Source organism: Mya arenaria, chromosome 6 (assembly GCF_026914265.1).
Source record: "Mya arenaria isolate MELC-2E11 chromosome 6, ASM2691426v1".
Classification (NCBI taxonomy): Eukaryota; Metazoa; Mollusca; class Bivalvia; order Myida; family Myidae; genus Mya; species Mya arenaria.
The window spans coordinates 78949926-78972947 of record NC_069127.1 but is presented as its reverse complement, the minus strand read 5'-3'; the positions used below and the strand labels follow the sequence as shown (position 1 = coordinate 78972947).

Sequence of the window (23022 nt, the reverse complement as noted above, 5' to 3'; positions counted from 1 at the left end):
TTAAACTTAAACTTCGTGCTATGGTCATTCTAGAGCATTCATTTAGATAACCTTTAACTTTGTTGACGTATGTTGGCGGTAGAGTCAAAGATGTTTGAAGTCATGTTGATAAAGCATGGATATAAGCCACCTCAGACACGATTGGCAGTATAATAAACCGAATGTCGGAGACATTCTTGTAGAATATCAGTAAGTGACAGTTCGTGGGAGATCGTAGACAGAGTTTACTTGTATCAAGATGTGTATAATGAAAGAAATGGTCTCTGCAACAGTGCAAATGCTGACGTGATGGCTATGATCTAGTCTCATTTGGTAGCCGAGCGGTAGTTATGACATAGCATTTAATGCCTTCATGATTTCTGTAATTACAAAACTGGTCCAAACATAACAAACAAATTCAAATCATTTTTCAGTCTCAATCTAAACCCATTTAGCCACAAAACAACATGGCATCATGTCACAGTGTCCAATAGGGCTGCTGTAAGATAACCATGGCAATCTCCTAAGGCATGCGAGGCGTTGGCCTGTGGTATGGGAGGCGTTGGCTTGTGGTATGCGAGGCGCGGGCCTTAGCATGCGAGGCGTTGGCCTGTGACATGCGAGGCGCGGGTCTTAGCATGCGAGGCGCGGGCCTTAGCATGCGAGGCGTTGGCCTGTGACATGCGAGGCGGTGGCCTGTGGCATGTGAGGCGTGGGCCTTAGCATTCGAGGCGTTGGTCTGTGGCATGCGGGGCGGTGGACTGTGGCATGCGAGGCGTTGGCCTGCGGCATGCGAGGCGTTGGCCTGTGGCATGCGAGGAGTTGGCCTCGGGCATGCGATGCGTTGGCATGTGGCATGTGCGGCGTTGGCCTATTGCATACAATGCGTTGACCTGTGTCATGCGAGGCGTTGGCCTGTGACAGGCTAGGCATTCGCCTGTGGTATGCGAGGCGTTGACCTGTGGTTTGCGAGGCGTTGGTCTGGGGCATGCGAGGCGTTGGCCTGTGGCATGCGAGTCGTTGGTTTGAGGTATGCGATGCGTTGGCCTGCGGCATGCGAGGCGTTGGCCTGTGGTATGCAAGGCGTTTGTCTGTGGCATGCGAGGTATTGGCATGTGACATGCGAAGCGTTGATCTGTGACCGGCGATGCGTTAACCTGTGGCATGCAAACGTTGGCCTGTGGCAGGCGCGACGTATGCCTGTGGCGAGCGAGGCTATTACCTGTGGCATGGGAGGCGTTGACCTATGGCATGTGATGGGAGGCGTTGGCATGTGGCGTGCGAAACTTTGGCCTTTGGCATGGGAGGCGTTGGCCTGTTGCATGGGAGGCGTTGGCCTGTGGTGTGCGAGGCTTTAACCTGTGACATGGTAAGCGTTGTTCTGTTGCGTGGGAGGCGTTGACCTGTGGCATGGGAGGCGTTGACCTGTGGCATGGGAGGCGTTGACCTGTGGCATGGGAGGCATTGGCCTGTGGCATGCGAGGTTTTGGCCTATGGCATGCGAGGTTTTGGCCTGTGGCATGCGAGGCGTTAACCTGTGGCATGGATAGCATTGGCTTGTGGCATGCGAGGTTTTGGCCTGCGGCATGCGAGGCGTTTGCCTGTGGCATGCGATGTTTTGGCATGTGACATTCGAGGCGTTTAGCGAAGCGTTTCTTACTGTATTTGTTTGGAATTGTCCATATTTAGGTTTCAGTTAATATATTAGTTTTATACTCTTTTAAACGTAAACTTTTGACATTATTAACATAATTGGTAACCTTGAAATTTATAAACTTTAATTCCGTTTTTATGTTTACAAGAGTATGATAGATATGCTTTAAACCACGACAAGTTCAAAAGCCTCTGTTCAAGCGCCTACGACCATGATTTCAAATACTATAATTGTTTTTCAATATTTTTCAGAAATGTTGTATATTTTATTACTTCAAAACTCAAGAAAATGTATGTATACCTTATAGTAACTTGTTGACAAAACCAATACCAATTACTAGTAAAACATACTACTGAAACACAACATTAGTGTCACCAAAACATTGAAATAACCCACCCTTGGACTCTATATGCCTGTCACCGTTTCGAGTAGCAGCAGTAAGCTTTCTGGTCGTTATGTCTGTGACATGCAAGACGTTTGGCAAAGCGTTTACCAACTGGCTTTAGGAAAACGAGTAATTTTAACCAGGTTTTAAACGAAAAACAAGTGGGGATGTCATAGCGGGCGGGCGTCAAACATTGATTTCCGCCCTATAACTTAAGCAAGCATTGATGGATAGAAATGAAAATCGATGTGTATGTAGCTTATGAAGAGCTAGCTTGTAGCGGTGTCAATGTCACTGTTACTAAAATAGCAAATGGTTTCAGCCCAATGACATAGTAAGATGAATAGTGATGCAAGTTGGTGTGTAGGTAGCTTTTGTGAAGCGCTAGCTTGAGATTGTATTTGAGGGGGATGGGGTCAAGGTCATGGTCACTGTAACTCAATATAGAAAAAAATGGTTTCTGCCCAATAACTTAAGTTAGAATAAATCGATAGTAATGAAAGTTGGTCTGTATGTAGCTTATGTGATGACCTACCTGGGTATTGCTTTTGAGCGTTGTGTGTGTCAAGGTCACTGTAACTAGAAATTGAAAATGGTTTCCGCCCAATAACATTAGTTATCGAATGACGGTATATGTAGTCCAAGCTTCTTAGACCCCGTTTTGCATAATAATTACTCTCACAAAAATGCTAAAACACAGTCATGGAAGCCACGAAAAACCAAAGAGCACCATTCAAGGCACGAAACTAACAGAGTAGGCTAATAACTTTGTTTAACACTTTGGCTTTGATCAGAGTGGCTGAATTATTGAGACTACTTGTCGATACATAACTTATGCAATAACTTTAATGTTGCGTCCTAAATAAAAATCATTGAAAAAGTGCTCGCTATTTAGCGACGTTTTATATGAAAAAAATATATTCAGCGCTGTAAGCTCATCAATAAAAATATCACAGACGAACTAGGTTTGAATGGGATAAAATATTACCGAAGACTCAATAACACACCAATGATACAAAGCGTGAAGTCAGTATAAGTTCCTTCATGGTTTTGCTCTATACAGTACAAACTGTCCGAAGATTATTTCCTATCTACATATTGGAACAGTCGTGTCAATTCACATGCTCTGTTGACACGATATTGGGGTTCCCAACACGCATAGTATAAAGTAGTTTATCATGACAATTATCGCTGACGTAGATTGATCATGCTTTGGACGGTAATTGACGCGTTTCAAAAACGCCTTAATTAATAGCATTTTGAACCTTGGTAGTATGTATCTTTTTTCAATTATATGTATTTTTGGATGAGCCTATTCAGAAATGTGAAATATACACTAATTCAATCCAAATTCAAATTTAAGAACGATATAAAAAAATAACAACGCAGTTTTTAGTCTGCAAGCAGATTTAGGTTAAGTCAGCAATATTACAGTTACTCTGATTGGTGGTACTTTTCAAAATCCAGCAGAGCTGTCATAGAACGTGATAAATGTCCCCATTTTAACTTTTTAGAGCATACAGTAAGGCGACAACACATTAAAAAACAATTTGGTGTCAAATATGACAAAGATTCTGACTTAAAATGTTGTTCCCGGGTATGAGGGGTATTTTAGGGGAAGTCACTGCGGTATATCAGTAACGGGGTATGTGTTGTCTGTCTCCTGATGAAGTCCCGTTTTCATAACGGACGTTTAAACATTTTTATAATAAACGACGTGAGCGGCCCTAAAAGAGCGGCAAAAGAAAACAAATATTTCCATTAAAGAACGGGTTGTAAGTCACTAGAAATAAAACTCAATCACATTTCCAGTATCATATATATACAGTGTTATTTTCAGGCATATTGTCATGCAACTGTGATCTGTGTTTTAGTGTTATCAAAGATGAAAGTGACGACTCCCGAGATTTCTTGGCATGAGCGGGACCCAATTTACAGTGTTGACATCCAGCCTGGTAGTCGCTCTGTTCGACGTTTGGTCTCTGGAGGCGTTGATAAATTTGTGAGGGTAAGTGCAGAAACGTAATAAAGGTATCACCTTTTCTTCACCAATGCTTCTCAATTACGAAATAGACTGGATCGATAAACATATTATGACAGATGTCTTTTTTTAAACCTTCCCCTTTCTGGCTGTTGTCCATTCTTCTTGGCTACTACAAATATCTTAATCCTCCGGACAGGCCTTCTGGCTGTCAGTCAATCATTGTAACCGCTGTGAAAATGTTTATTGAATTAATTGATTATTATTATGATTGTCACTGCGGATTAAAGCATATAGGCATAATTAACAGTGCTCCAGCCAGGATTTGAAAAGGGCGGGGTGGAGTTCTGAAAGTGGTGGGTGTGAAAGGGGCAACACCTTTTACAAGGGGGGTTTGGGGGTCTCCCCATAGAAATTAGATTTTCATACCCAATTTAATGCATTTACATTCATTTTCAAAATAAAACTATGTTGTTTTGTTTTTTTAAATTTAGAAGTACGTCTTTTTTGGGTGTGTATTAGTGTACTTGTCTGGAGTCTCCTTTTGTGTAATGTATCATTATTTTTCCTAAAATGAAGAAAAAACAATGACAGTTAAACACTTATGATGGCATAAATGAATAAAAACATATATGCAGGGGGCATTCTTAGTTTGGTACGATCAGGATAGGGTGCGAATGTTACATTAAGCCTAGCTCTTACCTATTAGGCGTTGGTTTAATCATGTTTAATATGCTGATATTTTAGAACTAAATGATATTTCAACTGCCCTTGCTGAAAAATTAAAAAAAACAAAAAACGTCCCGCCTTCGTTTTTTACCAGAGTTTGATAAGGGGATTAGTTTCATCAATCACTTTGACAAACATATTTCCAAAATAATGTTTTGACAGTGCTCCGTTAGGCAGCCGTTTTTTGAAAATGTTTGTGGAAGTGTTTTAAGAAACTAAACCCCCAATCAAACTCTGGTAAAAGACCGAAGGCTTGACATCGTAAGCGGTGTAGACTGTGCTATGTTTCATTTGAAATGGTGAAGAGATAGTGAAGTTATCTTTGTTTTAAATCAGCATTCAAAGCAATATGTTGCCTTCTGACATAGCATTTATGACGCAATTTGTCACGTGGTATACACACACTTTTAAGTGACTGAGTAGAAAATAAGGTAAATGGCGCTGGAATGCTTTCTTTAATTGAGCAGTTAAAAGCCATATCTATTGTTTTTCTCTGGACAATTACTATCAGGCCTATGTAACGTCTGTGTGGCAGCAGCAAACAGTTTCAATTTTTGTTTTTATTACAGATTTGGCAAATCAAAGAAGATATAGATGGAAAGGCATGTGTAGATTTCCTTGCCAACTTAAAAAGACACACAAAGGCAGTCAATGTTTGCAGATTTTCACCAGATGGTAAGGTTTCTTATATCTTTGTAGGTCAGTGGTTGTACTGATCATTTAGAATTGTGCCATGCGTGTCATTAAAAATGTCGTAAGTTTGCCATATCACTGCTACATTAAAGGTCAAGAACAGTATTAATTGTCAACAAGATAAGGCATGATCAAAACATGTAGAGTAATTGTAGGAAAATATTCTTTTATACATGAACAAAGAAATCTGAACAAATAGGGAGACAAGCCCCTGTTTTACAAATACATTTATTGAACAGTCGAAACTACCACTGCTCAGAGAGTGATTACGTTGCTTAGTGGTTATTTCAGTTGGTAGAATGCCTGACTTGCATGCATCGTGACTTTTGTTCAAAACCCTTGCTGGCCACAAACTTTCCTTAGTCTTTGACAAGTACTGCAACAGATTATGCTTGATTCTGCCTGTCGATCCATACATCTATTGAGTATATTTATGAATGGTTTTCTTTTCAAGGTGAAGTTCTGGCCACTGCTGGAGATGGTATGTTGAGTTTTGTCTAAATATTTCTCTTTCAAATATTAATGAATAAATTTAGATATACAAAATAAAAAGGTATTGTGTGACAGTTAATTTCAAATTAGCTAAACAAAAGAGATAACTGTTAACAATTATGGATGAAAGTTTGTTGCATGCTTGTTGCAAAGATGCTTGCACACAGAATCCAAAGTTGGTTTATCTGTTGCAGATAGCGTGATTATCTTCTGGAAGTTGAGCGAGACAGAGGCACCCTCGGTGAACATATTTCAGGAGGATGAGGAAGACAATAAGGAAAACTGGTGTATGCTTAAAATACTCAGGTACAGACATTTTTTAGGTAATGAGGGAATGTATACTGGCTCCAAACTAAAGGATTAACATATTTTATTTCAGAATAGAAAGTTTGTTGATTTATCTCTCCGATTACAATTATTTTAACCCCGTTTTATAAAATTCAATGTCCTCTAAGTATTGTGTATTCACCTGCGGCAGATGAATGGGCTGCATCCCTTCAGTTGTCCGCACTCGAGCCAAAATTCGACAATATGGGCAGAATATCTTGGCTAAGATCAATATCCAGCCATGTTGCCCCAGTCTCTTCAGAGTTATGGCCCTTGATTTGCTTAAATTACACCAACTTGAAAAAAACAGTCATTATTTGACAGGTGTATTTTGTGACAGTTTGATACTCTTTTAACTTCTTACTAGAAAGTACATGTTTAAGCTCGCCGGTTTTGTCTAATGTGCTTTAATTGACTTTTGATATGAATTCTGGAAAAATCTGCTGTTTTTCATGTTTTATTTTGCTTAACCACTGTAGGGGTCATTTGGAGGATATCTACGATGTTAGCTGGTCAGCGGATGGCAAATTCATGATCTCAGGCTCGGTGGACAATAGTGCTATACTCTGGGACCTTACTAAAGGTTAGTATTGATTTTAGGGGCCGCTTCTCACTCATCTTTTGGTATTTTTCTTCATGTTGTATACATTTTCCACCAAGGTACATGCAGAAGCATTTTCTTATGTTGTAGACATTAGATTGAATACAGTGATATAGAGGATTTATCATGAGAAGTCACTTGTTTCTTAACTTGATAAAAACTAGCCAGAGTTGTTATCAGTAATTTCGTAAATAAATTTTGTATTGAATAACCTAGATTATGGTATATTATATAGTGTTCGACACTAACGGGGTCCCGGGATCCCGAGGACACCAATTTTTCGGGAGGGACACCTAAACTTTGAAGTCTGGTATTCCGACGGGACACTTAAATTTCTGACCGATAAACGCTAAATATCAATGAATAAGTAGCATTTCATTATTTATTAATTACCTAAATTTGGGTCCTCCTAAATTTCTTGACAGTGCATGTCAAAATGATATTATGATTATTATTATCGGTCACACCAACGTGAAAGTATAGCTGACTTTTTGACTATAGTTACGTCATGAATCTATAAATAAACTGGTAATTTCACAGGGCGCATGCGGGTTAACACTTCCGTTTTGTTGTTTACATTTTCAACAAGGTCAGAGGTGACAGAGATTTATTATCGGTAAAATACTTATGTGGAATTGTTTTGCTTATGTGTCAGAACCGCCCAAAAAAGATGCCAACACTGGTGATACCTTTATGATACGACCTTCGAGTATTTACAGTAACATTTACGTCACAAAAGACCGGCATCATACATTCAGCATTGTTTGTTAATTGGCATTCAACTTATCAGTATTCTTTGTTTATTTTAAAGACATTTATTTTAATGTCGTGATCAAATCATAATAGAAATAACATTTGCTAAGTTTTATTCATTATCTACAGTCAATTTATAAAATTTTACGACTTTTTGGCGCGAAAATTAACATACACAATTTTTGGTCGTCTGCTCTTCCATTATGCACTACACCTGTTGGGCAGTCTGATTGATTTATCAGCAGCTCCTTAGTGAGTTCAGTTTTCACAAGCCAGATGTTATATTCCTACTGTTTCTCAATGAAAAGCACCGACATCTGACAAGACCCTGAACCATGATGTATTTTATGCATATTTTCTGAAAATCTAAAAATAGTAACAACATCAAGTTTTTAGCTCGACTATTCGAAGAATAGGTGGGCTATACTACTGGCCCCAGCGTCGGCGTCCGGTTAAGTTTTAGGGCAAGTTGGGATTTTCACTTATAAGTCCAATACCTTTCATTCAATTGGGTTAATACTTCACACAGTTGTTCAGGGCCATCACATGATGAGGTTAGATAACCCCATATTATTCTTTACACAGATTATGGCCCCTGATTAACTATGAAACTTAGGTTAAAGTTTAAGGGCAGGTTGGGATATTTATAAAAAAACTTCTCTACCCTTTGTTCAATTGACTTAATACTTCACACAGTTGTTCAGGACCATCACTCAAGGCCTAAAAAAAAAATTTATTTGGTTAGGGTTACATCCTTAAAAAAAATAGGTAGGGTAGGTAGGCTTTTTATTTTTTTTTATTTATTTTTTTTATTAGGTTTTATATAAGAATATAATTTTCATCATTGGAGAATGGTGTTAAAGCTATCTTCTGTCCAAGCATTAAAGGTTTAAACTTTATATTAAAAAAGCAATTTAAAAAAAAACGATTTTTTTTTTTGTTTTTTTTTGTTTTTAGTTTTTCATTTTTTTTTCAAACTGACTATAAAAACGGTAGGGTCGGCGCCTATTCCGTAGGTAGGGTCGGGTAACCCGAACCAAATGTATTTTTTTTAGGCCCAATGATATTACATAACTCCAGATTATCCTTAATACAAGTTATGGCCCCTTATTGACTTATGGTTAAAGTTTTAGGGCAAGTTGGGGTTTTCACTTAAAACTCCAATACCATTCATTCAATTGACTTAATATTTCACACAGTTGTTCAGAGCCATCACATAATGAGGTTAGATAACTCCATATTATCTTTTATACATATTATGGCCCCTGATTGACTATGGAACTCAGGTTAAAGTTTTAGGGCAGGTTGGGATATTTATTAACTTAGACATTGTACCACTTTTGAACCCAATCTACCAACTTAGAGACCAAAATATACCTCACTGCCATTGCCAGAGCATCATATGTCTGACATTCAGTGCTACTAAACTTGTCAATACATGCTGCTGAAAACATACATGTATATTAAAGTGTATACTTGAATTACAAATTGAAAAGTAAAAGACACTGTATTTGTATGTTGAATTTAATATTAAAACAGACTCAACAATGAAAAAAATGTAAAAAGTGGAAGGGACTCCTAGTTTCAGGAAGGGACACCTGATTTCAAATGTTAGTGTCCCTTCGGGATCCCTTGGAAAAATGCTTAGTGTCGACCCCTGTTATATATATCATAATTACTATTTCATAGATTAATTGCCCAAAAATGCAAACAATTTACAACTCTATTTATATATACAATAATAAAACTTTGGCAACATTCTTTATGATATTAATTCATCCATGAATGTATCTCTCTCTCACTCTTCTCTCTCTCTATATATATATTATACTGTGAAATCATTAATGTTCGTGGGGCATTAATGTTCGTGGTTTTCGTGGGTTAGGTGATCCATGAATTCAAGATCCCACGAAATATAAACCCTTTATTCACTTTTTCAATTGCCTTGTTACGTACATACTCTATTATATCATTTACAGAGGTCGCAGTATAGTGTGTTAAAACCTGTCTCACTATATAACTTACGATCATTATTCTGTTAATATATTATAACTGCCTTTAACAAATAATGAACCAAATCAATTAAATGTGTTTTATGCAGCAAATGACAGTTATAAGCACGTGTGCTGTTAATGAAAATCTCCAAGTTTACAAGATGTGCGTGATGAGTGTCTGTACTCGATTTTTTTATTTAATGAAATAATTACTAGTACATTGAAGGTTACTAAGCACCGAACGTGACAATATACGCACCTTTTCGGTGTTTTCACAGTTTGCAAAATTCTTAATTAGCATTAAATGGCTTCCCCTATCTGTATTTATGATCAGGGTACATCTTCTTTTATTACCTTTATTCCCAATTAAATCGATAAGTGACATGAGTATATGCACTAATTGGCATGTCGTACCACATTAGCGAGTGTCATAAACCGAGTGACGTAGAAGACGGAAATCACGGGCCAGCGCGTGGATATTATGCAGACGATCTAGGACGATCGCATTTAAGTACCCACGAAATTGTTTTTTTTTCGGCAAACCACGAAATTTCATGCCCACGAACATTAATGATTTCACAGTAATATATATAGAGAGAGACTTGTAACACTATTCAAACTTGATATAATTTGAAAGCGTCAAAACTACCTTTTGGAAGGGCCCCAGGTCAATTTCCCTATAGCCAAGTGACAGCCATTACCTTCATTGTGAAAGCCTTGGTGCATTTGTAAAAAAACATTTGTGTAAATATTAATAATTCAATAACCTTTCAAGATATTCCAATTCATTCATTTGCATGGTACACAATAATATTTTGTTGAGTTATGCTCTTTTTTGACTGAAAAAACATGTACGATTTTGTATTTACTTTCATTGTTCTTGTGTGTGAATGGTAATTTGTGCTGACAGGCTCTGATGTACCTTTTTATTTCAGATCAGAAAATATGCCTGATTAATGAACACAACAGTTTTGTACAGGGAGTAGCATGGGACCCCAGAAATGAGTTTGTGGCAACACTAAGTCCAGATAGGTAATACCCTGTATCCTATCAGTGTTATTTTGCGCCTTTATAGGAAAGTTGGCGGGGCCCTATGACAGGGGGATAATAGTGGCAGAGCCCTATGACAGGAGGATAATAGTGGCGGGGCCCTATGACAGGGGGATAATAGTGGCGGGGCCCTATGACAGGAGGATAATAGTGGCGTTTTGGCAAAAAAAAGGAGAAATACTTCCACAATACATGTTCAGCTTGTTTTCAAACCTTTTATTCAACAAACCTATTTACATATTCATGAATGGCACTTTATTGCTACATTCACTAAATATTAAAAGAGGTGACTGCTTCTAAAAAATATATATATATATATATATATATATATACATATTAAAAAAAATTAAGGCGAATGTTTTACCTGCGTAGGGGAAAATATACTTGCCCCCCATAATGGCCGCTAAAAATAGTGCCTATATATACTTGTGAAGGAGTAAATGTATCTATCATGTGGTACCAATAGAAAAATCTGATCCGAGGGCAAGCGCGTCAGCTGTAACGAGGCTTGCTGACTTACAGGCCACGCAGTGTGGACAGGGATCAGATTTTTCATAGAATTTTATTCAACTAACCTATTTACATATTCATGAATGGCACTTTATTGCTACATGAATGTTTTACCTGGGTAGGGGAAAATATACTTTTTCAGGAGGTGAATGGGGCCAAAATTTGCCACCCAAAAGGGCCGCTAAAAGCATTGCCTAAATATAAATTGGTTGTTAAGGAGTTAAAGTATCTATCGTGTGTTTCTGGTACGGATAAAAAAATCTGACCTGAGGGCATACACGTAAAGAGGTTTGCCGAGTTACATGCCACGCCGCGAGAAAGAGGGTCGGACTTTTCGATCCGGGCCGGAAAACCATGATTTATGTTTTTTCTTGCATATCTAAAATTATTAATTTGTGGTAAAATTGACGTAGAATACACACTTTTCAATGGTGAAAAAGTTGTGTTGTGAAATGCGAGATGTAAAAAGCTAATTATAGCTGATGTTGATTTTTTGAAAATACTATCTTTAAACATATATTAATATTTGATTAAACATTTATTCATTTATGACATAATGTTAATTCAATAATCTGCAGATGTTTGTAACAAAATATGTGTTGCGATGCATAGCAGATGTTCCAAATGCATTGATTTCTGCTTTTACTATGTTTGATATCGGTGTTAATATTTTCAAACTTAGAATATTTACTAACATTTGTTCTTGAACACCTCATCATGTCTTTAAAAAAACATTTTAAATATTGCAGATCCTGTAGAGTGTACAACATTGCCACCAGAAATTGTGTTCACAACATCAAGAAAATGAGCCTGCCTGCAAGCCATACTGTTAAACCTTCGTCAGAAAATGATGAAGAAAACAAGGAAAGCAAACCCAAAACTTTCCGCATGTTTCACGACGACACAATGCGTTCGTTTTTCCGTCGCCTCACTTTCAGTCCGGACGGAGAGCTGCTGATAATACCAGCAGGCCTGGTAGAAACAGATCCTGTCACAAATGCCACGTTTGTGTTCACCAGGGCTTGTCTGAACAAGTACGAGTTGTGTAGGGTTTAAAACCAGTTATAATGTCGATGTTGTTTTATGCCTGTTAAAAACTAACAACCAGGTTGATTCATATGATGAAATCCTAGTCTAGACATGTTTCAGGTATTTTTTCGGTGTTATTAACAATAATTCCTAATCAAAGAAAGAAATGGCCTAAAAGCTTTTCAAATTAACAAATGATTATGAAGTTCACTTTTACCAGTTTTTGTTACGCTTGTGCATCATGGCAGATGAATGGGGATAACTAAGTCCATTGTCTCCACCCCACTTCCCTTTTCGATAACATTTGAATGACTTGTTGTGGAGTCCTTAAACTTGGAATGCCCATTAATCATGGTCATAAAATGACCCACATGGAGGTGATGGTGACCTGTTGATAATCCTGACAGGTGACACATCCAGTTTACAAAATTTTAGTTCAATTACTGAGTTTACTTGGGTGTTCTCATTAATTGATTGCAAGTAAATTTCATCAAGGTTAAGTATAAAATGCCTAAAGGACCTGATATGCTTTATTTTCAGACCAGCTCTATACCTGCCCAGCCCTGACAAAGTGACCATCGCAGTGCGCTGCTGTCCACAGAAGTTTCAACTCCGGAAAATACCAAAAAATCTGCACATTGAACAAGGTAAGGTTAACTCATCATGTTGAATTTAACATGCCTATTAACAGTGATAGAAATAAGCGCAAGCCATGCACCGTTGAACTGTCCGGCAAGCTTTTTCAAACCGGGTTGCCACCTAACAGGAAAATCAGAGTGATGTCCGACAAATACACTGATATTTTGAGTCCTCTTGCCCTGTAATAATATTTGGGAGGAAGATTTTTAACCAGGTTTTCAACGAAAACCGGGTTATTAGAATGAGGTTGTCGTTGGACGGGCGGGCGGGCATCAAACATTGGTTTCTGTTCAATAACTTTAGTTAGTATTGATAGATATTGATGAAACTTGGTGTATAGGTAGCTTATGGGAAGAGCTAGCTTGGGATTGCTTTTGAGGGGGGTGGGGCTAAGGTCAAGGTCGCCTGTTACTTAAAATAGAAAAATGGTTTCTGCCCAAAAACTTTAGTTAGCATTGACCGATATTGATGAAACTTGGTGTGTAAGTGTTTATGTGAAGAGCTAGCTTGGGATTGCTTTTGAGTGGGGAGGGGCTAAGGTCAAGGTCACTTTTACTTAAAATAAAAAAATGGTCAAGGTCACTGTTACTTAAAATAGAAAAATAGTTTCTGCCCAATAACTTTAGTTAGCAGGGCTCGAATTTAGCACTCGCACACTCGCAAAATGCGAGCCAAAATTGGAAAATGCGAGTTGAAGTTAAGGACACTCCCAAAAATTTGCGACTTCAAAATTTGCAGAAAATATGCAATCCTTGAAAGAGATATGAACATAATCAGTGATCAATTCCTGCACAATAGGTATAACACTAATTTTAGAGATGCCTACTTTCGTTTTCCGATCAACATACAGAAATTGATGACGTAGATTAACTTTATGTGGACAGGCAGGTACTTGTTACTATGTGGCAGGTACTCGTTACTATGCAGTTTTGTAGACTGGTCTTTCATTTCCATTTTTGGCGGTGGTATTTAGCAATAATCGTATCGAGACACAGTCTGTAGAATGATGACAAGCAAAAAGATTTGTTTTTTTACGCATGTTGATTTAAAATCGCTGATGTTGATGATCAATCAGTTCCCAAAAAGAAGCCAAAATGAAAGAATATGTCCGTTAAAACTGTAAGCGAAAGAGGGAGTTGTACATTAAATTGACCATCAACACAGATGACAAAAGGAACATTTTCAAAATATTTTGCACAGACCAATACTGGCTTTGTCAGACTTCCTCAGTACGTACAGTCAGTGTTACATGATGATATCATTTAATGTAAAATTAGATGATAATTCATTAAATCAATTAAACTATACCTATCATTGTGTTCCATACAATATGTATTTTGCCTAGAAAACACAAAGATTTGCCCTTAAAAAATGCGAGTGAGTGTCTTGTTTTTGCGAGTTGAAAATTTAAGCACTCGCAAAAAATTGCGAGTATCAAAAAAGTTAAATTCAAGCCCTGGTTAGCATTGATAGATATTGATGAAATTTGGTGTGTAGGTAGCTTATGTACAGAGCTAGCTTGGGATTGCTTTTGAGGGGGGTGGGGCTAAGGTCAAGGTCGCCTGTTACTAAAAATAGAAAAATGGTTTCTGCCCAATAACATAAGTTAGCATTGATAGATATTGATGAAACTTAGTGTGTAGGTAGCTTATGTGAAGAGCTAGCTTGGAATTGCTTTTGAGTGGGGAGGTGCTAAGGTCAAGGTCACTATAACTAAAAACAGAAAAATGGTTTCAGCCAACAGTAATTTTCAGTTACGTTTCTTTTTGATAAAAGTAAAGATAAAGTCATACAACAAATTAATTGGCTATAATTTCTGATTGCCCATAACAAAAAAACCTGGTTTCGTCGCATTGCGGCGCTTCTAGTTTTTTTATTGAAATACCAACACTGGAGTCTCTAAATATGTCAAGGACTACCTGATTTTTCTCTTAGCATTCTGTTAAAACTCTTTGATTTAAAAATCCCATTGTAAGAACAAATCGTAAATCAAAGACACGGCTACCTTTCAAAAATCCATTGGTGTACACCCATGCATCTGTATGAAGAGAGTGCAGGTATTTTTGTGTCGCCCTTAAAGGGAAGAGGGCAAACATTAAGGTTTTACCTATTGCGTCGTTGGCAGCATTGATGTTCAACCTTGTGCAGACAAAAGCTTAAGTATTTATTATCCGATTTTGATGAAACTTGGCGAGTTTTCAGGGGTCGACACTAACTTTCTTTGTGGGGATCTCGCATAGACTCCTACTTTCCAACTTCGGTATCTCCTCCCTAAAAGAAGTGATCCCTTCCAAAATTAAAATTACATACCGATACATTGTGAGTAAAAGAGCAACCACAGGCAAGATGAACACAACAATATTTAATATATCAGATATAAAAGCATGGGAAGCTTTCTACTGAAGAAGAGCCACATTTTGCAATGCAAACAGTTGCAGCTCAAGACTCAAAATTGCAAATCTTCATTACATTCTAACTTTCCTTGTAGCTGTATTTAACTCTGCTGAATTGTATTACTATTAAAATATTGTACTATCACTGCATATATTTTGTAAAGGAAATGGAATAAAGCTGATTTTTTGTTCCTTCATAAAATTACATTTCTGAGTCAGACAGTTCAGGATCATGGACACTGGTCAGTGAAAGTTTGGAAATTTTATGTTTCTTTTTTGGTGGCAACTCTGTTTTAATTTGAATTTTATTTAGCCGACCTTGTAAACATTTTCTAAAGTCAATTAGTATTCAGGCTTGTCAATGAAAAGTTCCAACTGTGATATTTGCTTTTTGACATAGGTTTTTAAAATCTTTTAACAAATATGTCTTTTCACGGTAGTCACTAGTGTGTTTTGCCATTTTCATGATTGTTATGTAAAATGTTTTTATGCTGCATATCACATAATTATTTGCCTTCAGATCAAGAAAACAACAACATGAAAGAATGGGAAAAATACTCCACACTGTTCTGGTTTGTGGTTTAAACATATTTTTATTTGAACAAAAGTACGGTACATAACATTTCAATACAATATTATTTTTTTTATATCTGGGATTGCAACAGTAGAAATAAACTAATGAATTCCCTCATATTGTGTCTATATTAGTCTTGACATTATGGACAGGCAGTACTTGGAAAAAGAACTTTACTTGTAGAGGCTCTATATAACAAGCTAAAAGGATCGGTTTGGAGAAAACAACGCATTTAAATATATTGAAAATCTATTTGATGAAATAATGAGACTGAAATAGAATATTTTAGGATTAGTTGTTAGGAGAAGGAGCAAAGGATTTTGAGTGTTTGGTCTCTGAATTGTAGAAATATAAATGAAGTTGTTTCATTCAATGGAATGTTATTGTACTGATATTAAGAACAATATAGTAACAAAGAGTTAAAATTATGAAATAAACTTCTATCTAACCATACCTGTATTTTCAACTTGAAGCTACAAAAATACAAGTGAAGGTTTGTTCAAACTTAATGTACTTTACTAATGTATATAATTGCTGACCTCAAGTGTTAGCTTTTCTGCCTGTGGTGATATAAATAAACTAATAATGTTCCACAGTTTGCCTTACCGGATGGTGTTTGCTGTTGCGACAGAGGATTCCATACAACTGTACGATACCCAGCAGCCTCAGCCCTTCGGCTACGTCACCAACATACACTACCACCAACTCTCAGACCTTGCATGGTATGTGTACATAATACCTGGGGCAGAGCATCAAAGATGCAATGCAGAGTCAACGCATTACTACTGTTGGCAAATTAACTTAGGCAAAGGTGCTTGTAGGCCAGTTAAACAAAGCGCTATCGCAATCTTTGAAGAAATGGTCAATTTATTTCATCTACGTATCAACACAAATAATTATACCCCCACAAACGAAGTTTGAGGGGGTATATAGGAGTGAGCTTGTCGGTCGGTCGGTCGGTTGGTCTGTCGGTTTTCATGGTTTCCCGACGATAACTCATGAAAGGCTAGACAGATTTGAAATTTTTTTGGTACACAGGTGTAACATCAGAAGATATAGGTCAAGTTCGATATTGGGGTCAAGGTCACTGTTACTAAAAATAGAAAAACAGTTTCCAGACGACAACTCATGAAAGGCTTGACAGATTTGAAAAAAAATTGGTACACAGGTGTAACATCAGAAGATACAGGTCAAGTTCGATATTGGGGCTGGTGGGGCCAAGGTCAAGGTCACTTTTACTTAAAATAGAAAAACGGTTTCCGGACGATAACTCATGAAAGGCTTGACAGATTTGAAAAATTTTTGGTACACAGGTGTAACATCAGAAGATACAGGTCAAGTTCGATATTGGGGCTGGTTGGGCCAAGGTCAAGGTCACTGTTACTAAACAAAAGAAAAACGGTTTCCGGACAATAACTCATGAAAGGCTAAACGGATTTGAACAATTTTTGGTACACAGGTGTAACATCAGAAGATACAGATCAAGTTCGATATTGGGGCTGGTGGGGTCAAGGTCACTGTTACTAAAAATAGAAAAATGGTTTCCAGACGATAACTCATGAAAGGCTTGACAGATTTGAACATTTTTTGGTACACAGGTGTAACATCAGAAGATACAGGTCAAGTTCGATAGATCCTTCAAAAACTAAATGAGCAAATATTTACCTTAAAAGTAATTGACACTTGGAAAGATGAACAAACAAAACAAATCCAGCATGCTTCATTTGAACCAGATGCCAGTGGAATACCAGCAGAACTTAAGTATGGCATATTTGCCACAGTAGTGCTTACTACAAATATTGACCTGTCAGATGGACTTGTTAATTCGGCTACAGGAACAGTCCCGGGATTTATTCCCAGGTGGATAAGGATGCATTCAAGCCCAAATATGTACTTGTAAAATTTGATGATGATCGTGTTGGAAGAAAAGCTCGTGAATGCTCTAGATGTCTTATTCCAGAAGAGATCAGCTAGAGCATCAGCTAGTTTTTCTTGTCAGCAGTGTAACTTCTAAATTACTCAACAGATTTAAATAAAACAATACCAGTGTTCGAAATTCACGGTAGCCCGATAGCCAGAGGCTACCAAATTTCAGCTGGGGCTACCGATTTTCCACAGAAACTAGCCCGACCAGGCTACCGTTTTTTCCTTATGTTATTTAAAAAAACCTGCTAATTAAACGCGTTACGCATCATGTTTTTTATACGCAAAGCCTTATTATTCAAGAATGCGTCCTTCAAGGCGACTGGAGTGATTAAGTTGCCTTGACAACGGCGAAGTCGGATTTGCCGAAATTTACATTCAGGGCTCAAGCCATGTGCTCAATGTTTGTTTATTTAATCAATAAATATAAACACATGTCAAAATTCATTAACGCCCGAAGTGACAAGTAATTATCGATCAGTTTCTAACCAGTAACTGTGTCTATTAGCAGCAGTCAAACTCTATGACGTCATTAACTCCGCCCATTATGTAAATTAACCGATAAAGTCGGCAGTTTTCGACAACTACGATGGCTATGAAAATTAACAATGCTTAAATAGCAATATCAACATTGATATTTTGTTTATTTTATTTTAATATATTTATTTATTAGCTAAAATAAAAAGAAAGATATTTAAGTTTTTAATGCGAACAGAACATAATCATTCTACAAAAGTTGTCTTAAATGCGGAGGAAACAGGTGCCCGCTTACTTCCTGACAAATTTAATCAAAGTGAAAGGAGAACTGTCGGATATACAGTTAACTCGTTGTCTGTGTACAGTACAGTAAGGTTCTATTTTATACCTTTGAATAGCTTTGCCATTAATTTTTAAAGAACAATTATAGGACATGGCAATATAAACATCGATATATTTTTGTTGTTACTTCTGAAACTTGAAAGTGAAACTGAAAGTTGAAAAGAGAAAAATTTCATTGCACAATCGCTGGTGCATATCGGATTTGACAAGGATGCATTGCATAACTCTTTCCATTAAATAAAAGATATGTTCAGGAAATATTTTTCTGTTTTTTCTCGTATTACCTTTTTGAAGACTTTATTAGTTACTGAACTTTTGATGACTATACTAATATATATGTATGACTATAATTTATTATTGACGCATTCAGATTGTGGAGCATTTATTGAAACTGTATCAGCGTGCTTGATTGGATAATCAGAATCGTTGCCAAATCGTATTTAAACTTCCAAAAAATATTCCGAACGAGTGATACTTTTAAGTGTTTAAGTTTGGGCTAGTGAAATTGGTTTCGGGCTAGTAAAATTTCCTATCTGGTAGCCCAAATGGGCTAGTGGATTCAAAGCCTAATTTCGTACACTGCAATACATGCATGATAAAAGAAGATGCAGTGTGCAGTAACCTTGGAGTTATGGCCTCTTTTCAAAGGAATGGTTTGCCATTCCTGTGTCCAGGCGGCATTTGGGGGTATTCGTCACTCCTGTGACAGCTCTCGTTTCTTTTGCATCTGCAGCGTTTTTGTTTGTAGTTTGTTAAATTAATTATATTAATGCATAATAACATATTAATAAAGTTAAACTTCTCATTGTATCTGATATTGCCTGCAGGTCATCAAATGGTTGTACGCTGGTAGCCTCTTCAACAGACGGCTACTGTACACTGGTCACTTTTTCCCCCGGTGAACTAGGTGATCCGTTCATAGAGGAGGGAAAACTGGAGGCAAAGAACAGCTGTGATAACCAGGTAGGTCATGCAGGGCTATTTCAGCAAAAATTGGGAAGAGGTCTACCCTTTTCATTTAGGGAAATTTTAATGCCTTTATGCTTCAAATTGGGAAAATTTATCAGCGTTTCGTGTAAATGCTTTCAAGTTCATTTATGAAAACTAATGAAAGATTGGCATACAATTAGAACCCACAAACACAACTAATATCAGCTCAAACAAACATTCCATGACTTACCAAAAACAAACAAAAAATATTTATTTATTACATTTTTTGGGAAATGTCTACAAATTGGATTTTTAAACCTGTTTTTTCAATATGGAAGTAGCCAAATTTCGGCCTCTGCTAATGGAGCAATATTTTTTGGTTTGTGTTTGGTGTATTAACGGTAAAGTTATGATAATAATGTTACTATTAGTAATATTGATACCATTAGTATGAACATTTTCTAAAATGATGTTTGTTGAATGATACCAGTGTTGCTTAACAAATATTTCAGAACATTGCCATGGATACAGAGACTACCAGTGACAGTTTAAATCTTCACCTGGAGAACTCCACAGACAGCAATAACTCAGGGGAGAAAACAGGGACCAAACACCCCTCCCCTCCCAAGCCTGCACCAGTGCCAATGATGATGAAAGTCAAATCGGCCGATGGAAAACCCAGAAACATTCAAATAACTACTTTAAGCTCTGTGCCATCTTCTAGCGGTGATGCAGCTAGTGAACCACAAATCAAAGTGAGGTCGGCTGATGGTAAACCCAAGAACGTTCAATTTACAACTCTGGCAACCTTCACAAGCCCGAAGAATAAACAGCCAATGTCTCCTTCATCTGCCACCTCAAAGATTTTAAAAGAAAAGACAAGAAATAATTCTGGTAGTGAGTGTGTTGTTATTGAGGATTCAAATTCTCCTATAAAATTGTCTACGCTGGAAAGCACTCCCAAGTCTGCATCTATATCAAACAAGACTGGTGTAACTCCGAAATCAGGGGACACTCCAAAATCAACACCCAAAAGAGTCCAGTTAACAACTATAAAGCTGTTTGACTCTAGTCCAGTGGCTAAACCATCAACTTCAGAACAATCTTAAGTTGTTGTTTCTTGTCGGTGTTGTTTATATATCAAACTGTTGTATTTAATATTTTTAAATTATGAGTGCTATTTTGTATTCTGTACAACTCTGAAAGAAAAAATTAGATCACTTTTCTATGAACAGTTTTTTTTATGGAAGACAGATGTCTAGAATCAGTGCAATATTTTATACACAACTTAGAACTTTTGTGCTACCTCGATCATTCAGCATATTCTCTTGTTACGGGGTACGCTTAACTCTGCTTTCTGACGAGCTATTTTGCTATCTCTGTCCAGTCAGCATATTCTCTTGTTATACCCCAACTTCACAAGCCTTACTGATGGTATTGGTGTATGTTGGGTCCATATCATTGTCATTTAGGTTGAGTTTTGAAATAAATAGTCTATTAGTGCCTACCATAAGATGATGACTCACGCCTGGCTTAACAGGTTTACAATATAATTGCATGATGTAGTGTTGTGTGAAATCTTTCTGTGGAAAAATGAACTTGTTAAAATAACACTGTTAAATGTGATGTGAATATTAATGAAATATGTAACAACGTAATTATTTTGAATAAAGAATATTCTTTAATATTTCTTGTTAATTTTTTGCTCGCCTAGGGCTGCAATGCTTAAGTTGATGTATTGTAACATCCATTCACTTCCATTAGTGAGCAACATCAATATAATCAGCCAACTTAACTGTAGTGATTCCTTTAAAAAAACACAGAGGAAGATCATCATAGCAACCATAAGGAGCTGCTAAACAGAGCAATCTATATAAACAGATCAATGATGAGCAGATTGAAACAATATTTTGATTTCCTCAGCTAATCCTCCAATCCAAACATCATTGTAATGTTTCAATAGACACTTGTTATGACAGATTTAATAATAGAATTGTTATTCTGTGACATGATATGAATAGCCTTGAATATAACTATTGGTACTGCATGTGAAAACCCAGTCTTTTAAATGATGTCTCCCCCCCCCCCCCCCCCCCCATAAATGGGGAGACATTGTTTTCACTTGTGTGGTCTGCTTGTCAAAAATCATTTCCAGTCTATAATTTTTTAAGGATTTTGTAATAACTTGCTTCAAATGTTCACATATTGTGACGATGTGGAGAGCACATATTACAGCCAGCTCAGTTCAAGGTCAGACTTGAAGGTCAAAGGTTATATGACTACAAATAGTGTCAGCTCCATATCACTTGAACCGCTTGTAGGATTTTGAATTAACTCCACAAATGCTCACCATATTGAGACAGATGTGCAGAGTATATGTTACAACCAGCTTGGTTCAAGGTCAAGTTCCCACTAAGAGGTCATAGGTCATATGACTACATTTCAGGTCTGCTTCATATCTCTTGAAGGATTTGCAATAACTTGACACAATTGTTTACATCCAGACGATGTGCAGAGGGGGAGACTTCAGTTTTTAATGGCAAAAACAACCATCTAGTTTAAGGTTGCATCTATTAACATTGATGAGAAGTTCTGTAGCACTGATAATCTTGTCTGAACTGCCAGGCTATAAAATGTGTTGTCCATTTAATATTGTGAGTATTCTTTTACTGTTGTTGATATGCATTTACTATTGTAGACAACCTTTTACTATTGTGGACATGCATTCACTATTGTAGACATCCTTTCACTAATGCGGACATGCATTCACTATTGTGGACATGTATTCACTATTGTAGACAACCTTTCACTATTGTGGACATCATTTCACTATTGTAGACATCCTTTCACTATTGTGGACATGCATTCACTATTGTGGACATGTATTCACTATTGTAGACAACCTTTCACTATTGTGGACATCATTTCACTATTGTAGACATCCTTTCACTATTGTGGACATGCATTCACTATTATGGACAACCTTTCACTATTGAAGACATCCTTTAACTATTTTGGAAATCCTTTCACTAATGCGGACATGCATTCACTATTGTGGACATGTATTCACTATTGTAGACAACCTTTCACTATTGTAGATATCCTTTTACTATTGTGGACATGCATTCACTATTATGGACAACCTTTCACTATTGTAGACATCCTTTCACTATTGTGGACATCCTTTCACTATTGTGGACATGCATTCACTATTGTAGACAACCTTTCACTATTGAAGACATCCTTTAACTATTTTGGAAATACTTTCACTAATGCGGACATGCATTCACTATTGTGGACATGTATTCACTATTGTAGACAACCTTTCACTATTGTGGACATCATTTCACTATTGTAGACATCCTTTCACTATTGTGGACATGCATTCACTATTGTGGACATGTATTCACTATTGTAGACAACCTTTCACTATTGTGGACATCATTTCACTATTGTAGACATCCTTTCACTATTGTGGACATGCATTCACTATTGTAGACAACCTTTCACTATTGAAGACATCCTTTAACTATTTTGGAAATCCTTTCACTAATGCGGACATGCATT

At 37.1% G+C, this 23022-nt stretch overlaps 1 protein-coding gene across 2 annotated transcripts; it reads left to right on the top strand.

The window, feature by feature from the left end:
• Positions 1–3710: 3710 nt before the first annotated feature.
• Positions 3711–21132, top strand: LOC128236672 (chromatin assembly factor 1 subunit B-like). 2 transcript variants are annotated; one of them, XM_052951696.1, is made up of 13 exons: positions 3711–3793; positions 3893–4026; positions 5298–5403; positions 5876–5902; positions 6108–6219; positions 6720–6823; positions 10524–10620; positions 11898–12182; positions 12718–12824; positions 15730–15781; positions 16380–16505; positions 19353–19488; positions 19968–21132. In XM_052951696.1, the coding sequence occupies exons 2-13, from the start codon at positions 3904–3906 to the stop codon at positions 20562–20564; spliced, it is 1872 nt and encodes a 623-aa protein (XP_052807656.1). In that variant the 5' UTR covers positions 3711–3793; positions 3893–3903; the 3' UTR covers positions 20565–21132. The 2 variants fall into 2 exon arrangements, with proteins under 2 accessions (XP_052807656.1, XP_052807655.1); XM_052951695.1 differs by lacking the exon at positions 3711–3793 and having other exon boundaries at positions 3800–4026.
• Positions 21133–23022: the final 1890 nt, after the last annotated feature.

Coding starts and splice junctions, on each gene's coding strand:
- LOC128236672 (XM_052951696.1), top strand. CDS start 3,904: ATGAAAGTGACGACTCCCGAGATTTCTTGGCATGAGCGGGACCCAATT. Junction 6,220..6,719: donor TGTATGCTTAAAATACTCAG/GTACAGACATTT, acceptor TAACCACTGTAG/GGGTCATTTGGAGGATATCT. Junction 12,825..15,729: donor AAATCTGCACATTGAACAAG/GTAAGGTTAACT, acceptor ATTTGCCTTCAG/ATCAAGAAAACAACAACATG.